The sequence below is a fragment of the Scyliorhinus torazame genome, chromosome 11, assembly GCF_047496885.1.
Source record: "Scyliorhinus torazame isolate Kashiwa2021f chromosome 11, sScyTor2.1, whole genome shotgun sequence".
NCBI lineage: Eukaryota > Metazoa > Chordata > Chondrichthyes > Carcharhiniformes > Scyliorhinidae > Scyliorhinus > Scyliorhinus torazame.
Genome location: NC_092717.1, coordinates 118,446,638 through 118,460,616, shown reverse-complemented (window position 1 = coordinate 118,460,616; position 13,979 = coordinate 118,446,638). Strand labels below are relative to the sequence as shown.

Here is a 13,979-nt window from a genome sequence, read left to right as displayed (position 1 = left end):
CAAGTCCTGGTCACTTAGTCCGTGCCAACAGATTTATAGATGTTGTTTGGGAAATTGAGAGGGTGAAATAGATGCTTTTGGGTTTCCAGTCTTTGAGGGACTAAGTGCTTATTGTTAATGTGACGAAGTATAAGATTGTTCTTTGTAGTGTTTCGCTATTTGCTTCTGCTTTAATAAACTTTTAATTTGTATAATGAAAGAAAGGTTTGTGTTCTCACCATTTCTGCAAACATTTCTCACTAATGTACAATTGTGATGAACGGTTACTGTAACACTATATGTACCCTTGTCATCATGTAAGGTGATGTCCCCTTTAAGACCGGGCTTGGAACCCTGGGGAACTCCGCCTCCGGCTCCGCCCATCTGTGAGCCGTATATAAGGGGCCGCCTTTTGGCAGTGCAGCAGTTAGCACACGTCTCGGCTCTAGCCTAGTTCTTCGTTTATTAAAGCCTTCTTTACTGTTTACACTCTAAGCGCCGTTATTGAGGGTACCACAATTTAATAAACTAAACTACTTCAGGATGGACGCAGGCCGAAAACCAGAGAAGCTCAACCTGGAAGCACGGACACCGGAGGCAAAGGAAATTTTTAAATAATGGCTCCGATGCTTCGAGGCTTACCTGGAGTCCTCAGAGACTCCCATCCTGGGGCCACGCAAGTTGCGCCTACTTCACGCCCGGGTGAGTCACAGAATCTCCGCCACGCTCGAAAAGGTGACGACTTATGAAGAGGCGGTCGAGCTACTCCGCAAGCGGTTCGTCAAGCCTATCAACGAGGTGCACGGCAGGCATCTGCTCTCTACCTGCCAGCAGCGCTCGGGGGAATCGTGCTACTTCTGCGGGCAGGGCCAGCACCCACGCCCACGCTGCTCAGCCCGCTCGGCGATCTGCAGCGACTGCGGGAAGAAGGGGCATTTTGTGAAGGTCTGCCTGGCCAGACCCAGGGGCCAGAAGAACAAAGAACAGCCGGCCCGAAAATCAGGCCCGCAGGCCTCGCAATGAGGCTGCGCACCGACCAGACACGCCCCCTTCTGATGCGTCATCAGCCTCGTGCGAATCATGGGAGCGGCCAACTTGTCAGCAGCCATCTTCTCAACCCAACACACACAACTGGCGGCGGCCATTTTACATGTCTAACTCGGCTGAGGACACAGACTACCCGCGAGTGGGTGCGATCACCCTCGAACAAACTCAGCCAAAACACCTGCAGAACTCTATGATGCAGGTCCAGGTCAACGGGCGCGACACTGCATGCCTCTTCGACTCCGGGAGCACGGAGAGCTTTATCCATCCTGAAACGGTGAGGCGCTGCTCCGTGCGCACCCATCCCGCGTCCCAAACCATAGCCCTCACATCCGGGTCCCACTCGGTACAAATCAAGGGGTACTGTATTGCGGATCTCTCGATCCAGGGCGCCAAGTACACCCGTTTCAAATTTTATATCCTTCCCCACCTCTGTGCCCCCCTGCTGCTTGGACTGGATTTCCAGTGCAGCCACCAAAGCCTGACACTGAAGTTTGGCGGACCCTTGCCCCCTCACGGTATGCTGCCTTGCGACACTGAAAGTCGCACCCCCCTCGCTATTCGCGAACCTCACTCCCGACTGTAAGCCCGTCGCCACCAGGAGCCGGCGGTACAGTGCCCAAGATATTACTTTTATCAAGTCAGAGGTCCAGCGTTTACTGGGAGAGGGGGTCATCGAGGCTAGCAACAGCCCTTGGACAGCACAAGGGGTGGTAGTCCGGTCCGGGGATAAGAAACAGATGGTCGTGGATTATAGCCAGGCCATAAACCGATTCACGCAGCTTGATGCGTACCCCCTTCCTCGCATCGCGGAAATGGTAAATCGAATCGCCCAATACCGAGTATTTTCCACGGTCAACCTCAAATCCGCCTACCATCAGCTCCCCATCCGACCAAAAGACCGCCCCTATACTGCCTTCGAAGCAGCCGGGCGGCTCTTCCACTTCCTCAGGGTCCCCTTCGGCATCACAAATGGGGTCTCCGTCTTTCAAAGGGCAATGGATCAAATGGTGGACCAGTACGGTTTGCGGGCTACATACCCGTACTTGGACAATGTCACCATCTGCGGCCATGACCAGCAGGACCATGACGCTAACCTCGAAAAGTTCCTCCAGCTCCGAGTCCTTAACCTGACCTATAATGAGGAAAAATGCGTTTTCCACACATCCCGGCTAGCCATCCTCGGCTATGTCATGGAAGACGGGGTCCGAGGTCCCGACCCCGACCGCATGCGCCCCCTTAAGGAACTCCCCCTCCCCCGCAGCCTCAAGGCCCTCAAACGGTGCTTGGGGCTTTTCTCCTACTATGCCCAGTGGGTCCCCAAGTATGTGGACAAAGCCATCCCCTCACTCATAAAGACCACCACTTTTCCCCTCTCAGCTGAGGCTCAATTGGCTTTCAACCGCATCTAGGCCGATATCGTCAAGGCCGCTATGCGCGCGGTGGACGAAACTATCCCCTTCCAGGTAGAGAGCAATGCATCAGACATCGCCCTGGCTGCAAACCTCAATCAGGCAGGCAGACCAGTAGCGTTCTTCTCCCGGACCCTCACCGCCTCCAAGGTTCGACACTCTGCAGTCGAGAAGGAGGCACAAGCCATTGTGGAGGCTGTGCGGCGCTGGAGGCACTACCTAGCCGGTAGGAGGTTCACCCTCATCACCGACCAACGGTCAGTCGCCTATATGTTCGATAACACGCAACCGGGCAAAATAAAAAATTATAACATTTTGAGGTGGAGGATCGAACTCTCCACCTACACGTACGATATCAAGAATCGTCCAGGGGAGCTCAACGAGCCCCGAGATGCCCTGTCCCATCCCACATGCGCCAATGCGCAGGTCGACCGCCTGCAAGCCATCCACAATGACCTCTGCCACCCGGGGATTACCCGGCTCGTCCATTTTATCAAGTCCCGCAACCTACCTTACTCAACCAAGGAGGTCAAGGCCATGATCAGGGCCTGCCAGATCTGTGCGGAGTGCAAACCGCACTTCTACCAGCCAGACAAGGTTTGGCTCGTGAAGGCCTCGGGGCCCTTTGAGCGACTGAGCGTGGACTTCAAGGGGCCCCTCCCGTCCAGCAATCGTAATGCCTATTTCCTCACCATTATCGATGAGTTCTCCCGTTTCCCATTCCCTGCCCCGACATGACCTCAGCCACCGTGATTAAGGCACTGCACAGCATCTTCACTCTGTTCGGTTTCCCCGCTTATATCCACAGCGACCGGGGTACATCGTTCATGAGCGATGAACTGTGTCAGTATCTGCTCAGCAAAGGCATCGCCTCGAGCAGAACAACCAGTTATAACCCACGGGGAAACAGGCAAGTGGAGAGGGAGACAGTAGCGTTCTTCTCCCGGACCCTCACCGCCTCCGAGGTTCGACACTCTGCAGTCGAGAAGTGTGGAAGGCTGTCCTTCTGGCCCTACGGTCGAGAAGTCTCCCAACTACCCGCTGGCAGGAGGTCCTGCCCGTTGCCCTGCACTCCATTAGGTCGCTCCTCTGCACGGCCACGAATGAGACCCCGCATAACCGATTGTTTGTCTTCCCCAGGAAGTCTACCTCCCGGGTCTCGCTTCCACCTTGGCTGACGGCTCCGGGACTTGTTCTTCTCCGGAGACACGCGAGGAGCCATAAAACGGACCCCCTGGTCGAAAAGGTCCGATTACTCCACGCTAACCCCAGTTACGCCTACGCTGAGTACCCCGACAAGATACGGATTCTCTCCGGGATCTGGCACCCGCTGGATCCCCACTACAGAAGCCCCTTCCCGCGCCTCTCCCCTGCAGGACCCGGCACCCCCTACAACACACCCCCTCCCGGCCCCACCCCCCGTTGGTGAGCACCTACCTAGCACCCCCCCCCTTTACACACCCCGCCGGCGCCGGCACCACTACCCCCGGCCTCGCCTATTCTCCCTGTGCCCTGTTCCCCTGCCCCGACCCGGACCGAAGCTCCGACCGCCGCGCTCCCGGATGTACCCTCAACCAGGACGTCCATGTCCTCCGCACCACCGGCCGCCGCACCACCGCCCGAACTGAGGAGGCCGATGAGGACGATCCTGCCACCGAGACGGATGGACCTACGATGGCACTCCACCCCCGCCGGACTCTTTTTTAAACAGGGGGTGAATGTGATGAACGGTTACTGTAACACTGTACCCTTGTCATTATGTAAGGTGATGTCCCCTTTAAGACCGGGCTTGGAACCCTGGGGAACTCCGCCTCCGGCTCCGCCCATCTGTGAGCCGTATATAAGGGGCCGCCTTGTGGACAGTGCAGCTGTTAGCACACCTCTCGGCTTTAGCCTAGTTCTTAGTTTAATAAAGCCTTCTTTACTGTTTACACTCTAAGCGTCGTTATTGAGGGTACCACAACAATATAAACAATAAACCTTGAGAAACCAGTGCTTCAGGCTGGAACACTCACACATAATATCAGCAGGATTTCATAATACTTGCCAAACCAGGAAGTGATTGCGATTACAGATGTTGAATGTTTACATTCAGCTTTGACTAAAACAATTTTATAAAAATTCCTTAAATGTGTAACTAGTAAAGGATTCTGAAAATTGCCTTTCAGCTGTTACAGTTAAAATCATAGAATCATAGAATTTACACTGCAGAAGGAGACCATTTGGCCCATCGCGTCTGCACCAGCCCTTGGAAAAAGCACCCTAAGCCCACACCTCCACCCGATCCCCACACCTAACCTTTTTTGGACACATATCCAACCCACCTAACCTGCACATCTTTGGACTGTGGGAGGAAACCGAAGCACCCGGAGGAAACCCACACAAACACGGGAAGAACATACAGACTCCGCACAGACAGTGACCCAAGCCAGGAATCGAACCTGGGACCCTGGAGCTGTGAAGCAACTGTGCTAACCACTATGCTACCGTGCTGCTCAAGGATGGATTCCTTATCATGTGGTTCATGTTGGACACTCCCATATACATCTTTATGATAATTTGCTGAACAAAAGCAGGAAGAAAAACAAAATCACAGAGGCTAACAGGATAAGCCTACAGTACACCAAAAGAAGAAAACCTTTTATTGCAATAAAAAAAAACGTACTCAGTGAAGTCTCTGAAGATGTGTGTTTAAGAAGGCAATGATTTATACCTCACACAAAGAGCATAATTCACCCATCTTGGACTAAGTCCCTTGGCGGAGACAGGAACAGGGCATGTTACCTGCTGTGGGGGCCAGCACGTAACCACCGCATGACTTCTGGCCTCATTAATAATGAACCAGGGGTTTAAGTGCAAAATTCCATGAAGTTATGGGTCCCATCGTCATATCGGGATGCTATATGAAAAGGCATCCAACATCACTAACCCATCATTGAAGAAAGAAGGTGGACCTCCTAAAAAAGATGGATCTCCAGAAATACAGAGGCTAAAAGATTGTCCTCCTTGATGACACGTATCTGGAAGACCCTACCCACTGCTGTGATGGCTTGGGGTCGAGGGTTTCTGGCAGCCTCCATCCCAAACTCTGGAGCCAGCCCCAGGCATTGTTCGGGTGAGTCCCGACTTCAGCATGCCATGTTGTTCCAGACGCGTCTCAGAGAAGCTGGCATGGGGAGGAAGATTCTGGTTGAGCCTTTATCTGCATCCCACTAGTGGGACACAAATCAGTTTCCCACCGGCCTCCAGTGCGTTTCCAGCTCTCCCATGGTGAGAACCAGAAGGTCCTGCGCGAAATTCACACCAGCATAAAACTTTTTGGACTCTCACCAAATTCCTTCCTCCGCCACCAACCATTAAACCTAGGGATCACCAGTAAATGGCTGTAGCAGATATCTACTATTGGGTAACAGAGTTTTTCAAACTTTTTTTCCGGCGACCCATTTTTACAAAATGACCGCCTCTCGTGACCCACGCCACGTTCAGAATAGATTCTTCATAGTTACTTTTTAAAATATCATTTCACTGTTGGCACTTCTGTATTATTAAATGGGAAAAATTGTAAATGAAAATATATTTTCTATTTTTTGTTGTTATTTGGAGATCTAAATAACTTGTAATAAAAGTCTCTGCACAGATCATTGTGCGAGTCTTGATCGCAGACTACTAAGGTTTTTGAAGGGAGCATGAGGAAATTCTCGGAAACAAGCCTGGATTTTGGGCTGATGTGGAAAGAAGGAGACTCACCATTGATCACAAAGACAGTCTCACTGAGAGTAACTGGTCTCAGAAAGTGAGCGGAGAATGGCTCCCTATTTTAAATATACATCAACCCCCTTATGCACACAGCACAACTTTAAACAGAGATCTGATTGACAAGGTTAAGAGTAACTGAAACTCAACAGACATCAACAAGATTAACTGTCGCACAAATTGAACCACCACTGAACGTTAATGCTAACAGAAATTCAAGATTAATTGACAATGGTAACAGTGGCAGACATTAAATATGCATCTGATTCATAATGTTACCCCTGAATTCGGTCCATTTGTGTGGACACAGGAATTATCTGCTCGATCCTGTATAAGGGAATATTCCAGCTGAGAGTTACTGACTGGGGTACTTGTAGAAACATATTCCAGTCAGCAGTCACTTGGTTTTGGGTGAGAGATGCAGGCCTGGAAAAAAAAGAGCGCAAAGCACAGCTGGAAACAAACTTTGTGCAGAAGGAGTATCTGCAGGAAATAAATTTAAATATAATTGATCTTTTTTTCTTTTAAAATCTTCAGTTGTCGGTGCAGGTGCTGACTAACCTGGCTGATCAGCTGCTGCAGAAACAGGACTGGCTGCTGGAGGCTGTGTCAGTGGTGGTGACTATAAGAGTGACGAAGCGAGACAGAAAGTCCACGACACCGGCCTCTACATCAGCCTCATGTGGTCATACACTGCACTGTGGCAAGAATTCACCCAGGGAGAAAATGGGAAAAAAGATCAGACGATCCTGGGTATCATTTTTGGAGGCCTTTTGGTGACCCATTTTACATCACCCCCCAACCCTCCCGCGGGTCGCAACCCCCACTTTGAAAAACACTGGTGTAATACATCCATGACCTTTGAAGCAGTGAATTTGTTCCCCAATCTTTCTAAAATCATAGGGTTGGAGACTTCAATGCCTTACATCCATTGTGTTCAATGTTGCAAAAGTGGAAATGACTGGAAGCATTCATATTACTTTCTCCAATTATACTCCCCATATTTACTGAAAAATATTAGGTGGAATCTTAATTGAAGTGACCCACCTGCAGCAGGGAGGCCTGAACCTATTGTTAACTGAAGTGGGCTTTGCCATGGCGTTTAACTCAGCCATGTCATTAATATGATGGTGGCCCACACTCTGTTAATAATAATAATAACCTTTTATTGTCACAAGTATGAAATTACTGTGAAAAGCACCGAGTCGCCACATTCCGGCGCCTGTTTGGGTAAGCTGGTACGGGAATTGAACCCGCGCTACATCACAAACCAACCGTCTAGCCCACTGAGCTAAACTGTTAATGAAGGATGTATATTTAAAGGGACCCCAGCAGGCTGAATGGCTGCAGGACAGCTTGCTGCTGAGCCATTGAAAGCAAAAGACTTCCCTCGAGATCTTGCTGAATGGGAGGCAGAAGCAGAGCAGCTTAATGAAGCCCCTGTGGCTGGTAGTAATGCAGGCTGTGAGCAGAAGGAATGTGATGCCCAGTACCTGGATTGAGTGTTGGAAAAGGTTTAATGACCTCATGAGGTTCAGAAAGGCGAGTGCCATACTATCCTTGGGTGCAGCGACAACTTTCAAACCTTTTTTTTCCCAATTAAGGGCAATTTAGCGTGTCCAATCCACCTACCCAGCAATTCTTTGGGTTCTGGGGGGTGAGTCCCACGCAGACACGGGGAGAATGTGCAAATTGCATATGGACAGTGACCTGGGGTCAGGATCGAAACCAGATCCTCGGCGCCATGAGACAGCACTGTTAACCACTGCGCTACTGTGCCACCCTCAACTCTCTAACCTCCCTGGCAGTCTTTGCGCAGCAGTCCGCTGACTGACACACTTCACTGTTACACACATTCCTATCTTTTCAACCTCCTCCTTAAATCTCCATCCTAATGGACAACACTCACACTCACCTGCATCCTTCCGCCTCCATCCCTTAGTCATCCTCCTCATAAGTTTTCATTCCATCCACCGCACACACTCCACTTCTCCAACTCAAAGGTCTCCGCCTTCTCATTTCAGAAGTGAGCTCAAAACTCCAGGAAGAGCCAAAGAACCAGCGATAGACCCACAGCCATAGCCAACCTGACCGTTTTGGAGGAGGAGGCTGCTCTTGAAATTGGCAGGTTGGCATCAGCTATGGAGAGAAAACGGTGTGGCCACCTAAAATGGCGTCCAAAGGGCGCTGGGAAAAGTGGCCAAATTTGAGGACAAGCACGCTGCAGCTCCAAATAAACAAAAGGCTGCAACCCAGATTTTGCAAAATAACATAGGAAAAATCAAGGTGGCAGGCCCTTATTGGACTTAATGGATCAGGGTGATCAAGCCCTAATCAATTGACTGGTAGCTCACCTGGAACCACCCAAAAGGGCACGAAATCCCCAGGAATACAAGGTGCTGTGCAATCCCTCAATCGCTCTCTCAACGACAGCAACCAACACCGGTGACCCTTCACTGGCGAAAGAAGACCATCCACACTACCGATAGAAGGAAGACCTGAGCCAAGAATGAGGAAGACCAGCAACCAACCATTGAGAACTGCAAGACTGCGGGCCACAGATAAAGGCCATATCTGCCCGGTACTTGTCAGTCACTTGAAGCTACTTTGAGGTCTTTGGTGTATTAGCTTTGTAGATTGACTTGTGTGTGTGTGTGTGTGTGTGTGATTGAATAACTTTAACATTGTGTGCAAGTAAATAAATATTGAATTGTTTCATGAAACAGACTTGCAGTCATTTGTCCACCGTATACGGGTTAAGACACACTGTGGTTTAGGCACAACAGTGGCCCTGGGACTTGGTGACCCCATTGGTTGAGTCATTGCCATTTGGCATTTAGCAATCCATCATGCTGAATTCATGTCATCCCTAACTGAAATGTCATGATATATACTATGCTGAGTTTTTACCCCTTCTTAGCATCAGCACCAACTCATGTTTTTCATCCTGTACAGATCCTTCAAGAGTTTAGAGCCATTGAGAGAATAGCTCAAGAGAGAGCTGCTGAGAGAATAGGCTGAGAAGTCTTCAGAGGAAAGTGTGAGGAGGCACCATTGCATGACTCACGCACACCTTCCACCAGGGCAGATACATACATCTTGCAATACAGATAGTGAGTATAAGAAATGGGACACCTCAAAAGATTATAGAACTCATATTGAGTTAATAGGCTTTGCGACAGGTCACTTTGCAGAAAATCTGTTTTCTCTCTGCCTGGAAAAGCACAAAAACAATCCTTTGCAGCTATGGACCAAGGAAGAACAAAGGATAATGGCTACAAAGATGGCGCTCCCACGAGAGCTCCATACAGGCCAGTAGATAGGAGGGAACCTTTTGGCACGTTGTGTGTACCCTCTTAACTATACAAATGTCTAGCAGGGGCTAACAAATGGCACCCAGCATGAGGTAAGCCAAAAGGAGGCCCTCAGCAGATGCCCAAGTGATGGATGGTGGTGGGAGATGCCATGTTGGGTACCTGTCCTGTATCCATGAGCTTTATGAGTTATAGGTTATATGTCATGTGTTCTCATTTCATCCTCTGCACACACTCCACCTCGCCCACTAATAACTCATGGAACATAACATGGTGTGATAAAAGGGAATGTAACAGCATGGATACGAAATTAACTGAATGATAGGAAACAGAGTAGTGGTTAATGGCTGTTTTTTAGACAGGAGGAAGATCTGTAGTGGAATTCTCCAGAGGTCAGTGTTGGAACCCTTGCTTTTCCTGATATACATTAATGACCTAGACCTTGGTGAACAGAGCACTATTTCAAAACTTGTGAGTGAAACCAAACGTGGAAGCATTGTGAACTATGAGGACTGTAGTATAGAAGTTCAAAAGGCACCAAACAAGTTGGTGGAATGAGCAGACAGGTTCAACATGGATAAACATTAAATGATTCATAGGAAGAACATGGAGAGATAATCTAAAATAAAGGGTACAACCAAAAGGGGTGCAGTAGTAGAGAGACCTTGGTGTATATATGCACAAGTCAGTGAAGGAAGCCAGACAGGTTGAGAGTGGTTAAAAAAGGGTGCGGTATCTTAGGTGTTACTAATAGAGGCATAGAGTAGAAGAGCAAGGAGGTTTTGTTGAACTTGTATAAGATACTAGTATGGCCTCAGCTGGAGTATTGCGCCCAGTTCTTTGCACTGCAAAGAAGGCATGTGAAGGCATTGGTAAGGGTGCAGCAAATATTCACAAGAATGGTTCAAGTGATGAGGAACTTCAGTTATGAAGACAGATTAGAGAAGTTAGGACTGTTTTCCTTGGAGTAAAGAAGGCTGATCGGAGATTTGATAGAGGTATTTAAAATCATGAAATGTCTGGATAGAGTACAAAGAGAAGCTTTTTCCACTCATAAAAGGATTGAGACCAAGAGGACATAAAGTGATAGGAGACAACTTTTTCACATAGCAAGCGGTTATGGTCTAGAATGCACTGACTGAGAGAGTGATTAAGGCAGGTTAAGTTGAAGCATTCTCAAGGGAATTAGACTGTTTTTTGAAAAGGACCAATATGCAGGGTAATAGGGAGAAGTGGGAGGATGACACTAAATAAATTGCTAATTCGGAGAGCCAGTGCACCCATGATGTGCCAAAAGGTCCCTCTGTGCTGTGAAAACTCTGTGATTCATTGGTTAGAATGATTCAATTGCTATGCTACCAATCCCCAGAAATATGATATATAAACGGATGCTCAAGGATATGGGACAGAAGAAGGGGCAGTTCTCACAAAGCAGAAGATAAAGAGCTTCCTAACATGTCAGTCAACTTGAAAGGACAGAGCAAAAAGAGAAAACAAGACTGCTGCTGGAAAACAGACAAAAGACTGTAGTGATAGCATGGTTGTATTGTAATCCACTAACTGACCACTAGGAGTCTCGCTAGTATATAAGCGAATGTTAAAGTCAGCTGACCTCAGACTGGCTGAAGGAAGTTGGAGAGGTTGCTTCGCATGATTTTACTGTTTTTCATCTGTTGTCTTGTATATAGTTTACCCACAGTTAAAGTTAATAAATCATTTATAACTTCAGCTACAAGTGTTCTTGTAATAAATCAGGCCATCCGACAAGAACATTACATGCAGTATTCTCCCAAGACCCGCCGGCGGGTTTAATAGCGGCCAAGTGGATAATTCGGCGGGAGGATCAAAAATCGGTTTTACGTTGACATGAACTTACAGCGGGATCTTTTGCTGGTACCCTCCATGTGGATTGAGAAACCCATTGGAGGTTAGCATGAAACTCAATGTCATTCCGCTAATGGGATATAAATGAAGGCCCAACCACCAATGCCTGCTACTCCGTGACACCAGCAGGAAACACATTGGTGCAAAAAAGGTCTTGAACAATGTGGTATTCAGATGTTGGGACTCACCTGAATAATGCCTGGGGCTACCCAGGAGTTCAGGATGGAGGCAACTGGAAACCCTGGAACACCACAACATGGGTGGGGGTGGGGGGGGAACATCTGCAGGTGCACCTTCCAGATTTTGTGTCCTGGAGGGATTCCATCTTCCAGCCTCAGACTGCTCCTAGAGATCCACCTTCACTCACAGGAGGTCTACCTTCTTTCTTCCACAGTGGGTCAGTCAGTAATGATGGGCACTTTTTCAATATGGCACCCGGATAGGTTGGCGTACGATGCAACATCAGGCCTGCCCCACCACAAAATATAGTGCAAAAACACCCAGTTGCATAATTAATGAGGTCAAGGATAGAAGATTTGATGTGTTTACCTGCTGCCCTCTACAGCGGGAAGTACCCAACATCCCACCCCCACTACAGGACTTAGTCCCCAAATGGTAGAATTCTGCTCTGACACTTCCAGTTGCCAAGGTTGGCTGCTTTAACTTGTTTATTCTCCCGGGTCAGTAAACTGTCATGGTGGTCTGCATTTTCTGTCGACTTAGCTTATGTATAATTTTTAAATTGCTGCTTTTTAATAAGCTGAATAAGCTCCTTTAAAATCACTTCTGAGTCCTCAACTACCTGGGAACAAGCAGGGTTGGTGAGTACTTTGAGGAGGAATCCCTTGTTAGGAACAGATTGCCCAAACAGAGAGGATTCCTTGTCTACAGAGAGGCCATCTGGGTTCCCATGGTGACCTCTGAACATGGCATGGGCATCCCCTACAACTGCTAAAATATTAGTGGAAGCCCTTAAATGGCCAGCCAGTCTGGCACGGGAGGCGGGTCCAAGTAGATTACTGCCCTACAATAAGGCTAACAGGATATCTGAGCCAGCATTCTTGCTGCTCAGTTCAGGTGAGCAGCTGGAATCATTCTTCATCATTAATTAAGAAATGAGTTCTGTATTGGATAAACAGTGAAGCATCAGGGTTACAAACCCACCTTATGGGTGCCACTCTTGCACCAGCAGATTCTAGAGTCTTCACGTATGAAGCAGGAATATAGCTTTTGCCAAATTGTGCAAAAGTTTCACCTGATTCCATAGCCAGCACACCTTAGCAAACAGAAAAATTAAAATAAAAGGAATAAAGTATGTAAAGACAGATTTAATATCTCACAGGTCTGCATTGAATATTCACCCTACAAATGTGACAATATTGCTTTACAATAATATTTTGAGTACTGTAATACAGAACAATTACAATTCTTATTCATTTTCAAGTACACATCGATGCAGTTGACAAAATTAGTTGAATAAAATTAATTTATTATTTTACAGTTCAGGGTACAAAACCTTTTGGAGCCAGTCCACACTAGTGTGCTGTAACAAGTGAGCATGTTTCATTTTGGCCATAACTGAGCTGCTTTGCCACTCCCTTTGACGAGTGTTCCATGCTTTATTATGTTGTTTAATAAATGTCAGTGAAGGAACTACTCGGGACGAAACTACCATGATCTCCACTGAATGCTTCAAAAAAAGCACTGTTGAAGAAGGATTTTGATAACTTTGCAATCACTCCCATCAAAACAACTTAATATGGGTATGATTGTCCATACTACTCTTTGCATGCTGATAGTGCTACAGGGCATTCATTTTTAAATTTGGTAACCATCTCATTGCTCAAAATTTCTGAACTTCTCCAACTTTTGCTTCATGCTTGGTTTTGTGCACTTGTAAGTCTTAAGCTTAGCACCTCACCCAAAGCAAAGCTGAAAGTCCAGACTCCATTGTCCAAAAGAGCTCCAATTCTGAAAAGTGCAGCCTTGTGAATTGATTTTCCTTTTCAGGAGTCCCTTCCAACCAAAAGTGCTAAAAATTAATATTCAAGCGCTTTAATCATCTTGAGTCACATGTCTCTTGAGCAATACTGAGAGATTTAATAATGAACAATGAATAAGTTTATTCAGTTAAGTTCAAACAATGGACTGTTTACATAATCAGGATGTTGAGACCATTCTCTGGTCCCAAACCAGATTGCTGGAGTAGCGGACCTCCCAATTATTATTTAGTAGAGCAACCCAATTAAGAACCTCCCTCCAGACATCCTGATTACTGAGGGAGGGTGGGCAGGAACAACTGGCCATTTTGTCAGAGGCAGGATTTCTAATTAAAAGAACTATAGCATATTTCATAGAAGCTCACCAGGACCTGGATTATTTTACACTGCAACACCCAGAGGAATAAAGAGATGGGGAGGCAGTGGCCTAGTGGTATTATCACTGGACTAGTAATCCACAGATCCTGAGTCATGGGGCGTGATTCTCTGATCCTGGGGCTAAGTGTTGATGCCGTTGTAAACGCCGGAATGTTTTACGACGCGTCATCTGGCCGCTGGGATCAGCGGTCTTGTGCCACACAGGGGGACAGCAT

The 13,979-nt window shown here is 47.6% G+C and overlaps 1 protein-coding gene across 2 annotated transcripts in view; it reads right to left on the bottom strand.

Annotated features, from left to right (window-relative positions):
* LOC140385482 (gamma-glutamyl hydrolase-like) overlaps window positions 1-13,979 on the bottom strand; it is a 73,196-nt gene that overhangs the window by 40,957 nt on the left and 18,260 nt on the right. The window contains exon 1 of one of the 2 annotated variants that reach the window (XM_072467675.1): window positions 12,551-12,657. The exons of the other annotated variant lie outside the window; for it this stretch is intronic. Coding sequence (XP_072323776.1) covers window positions 12,551-12,651 — 101 coding nt within the window. The 5' untranslated portion in view covers window positions 12,652-12,657. Of the gene's footprint in view, window positions 1-12,550; window positions 12,658-13,979 lie in introns of those variants that run through there. 2 annotated transcript variants of the gene reach the window in all.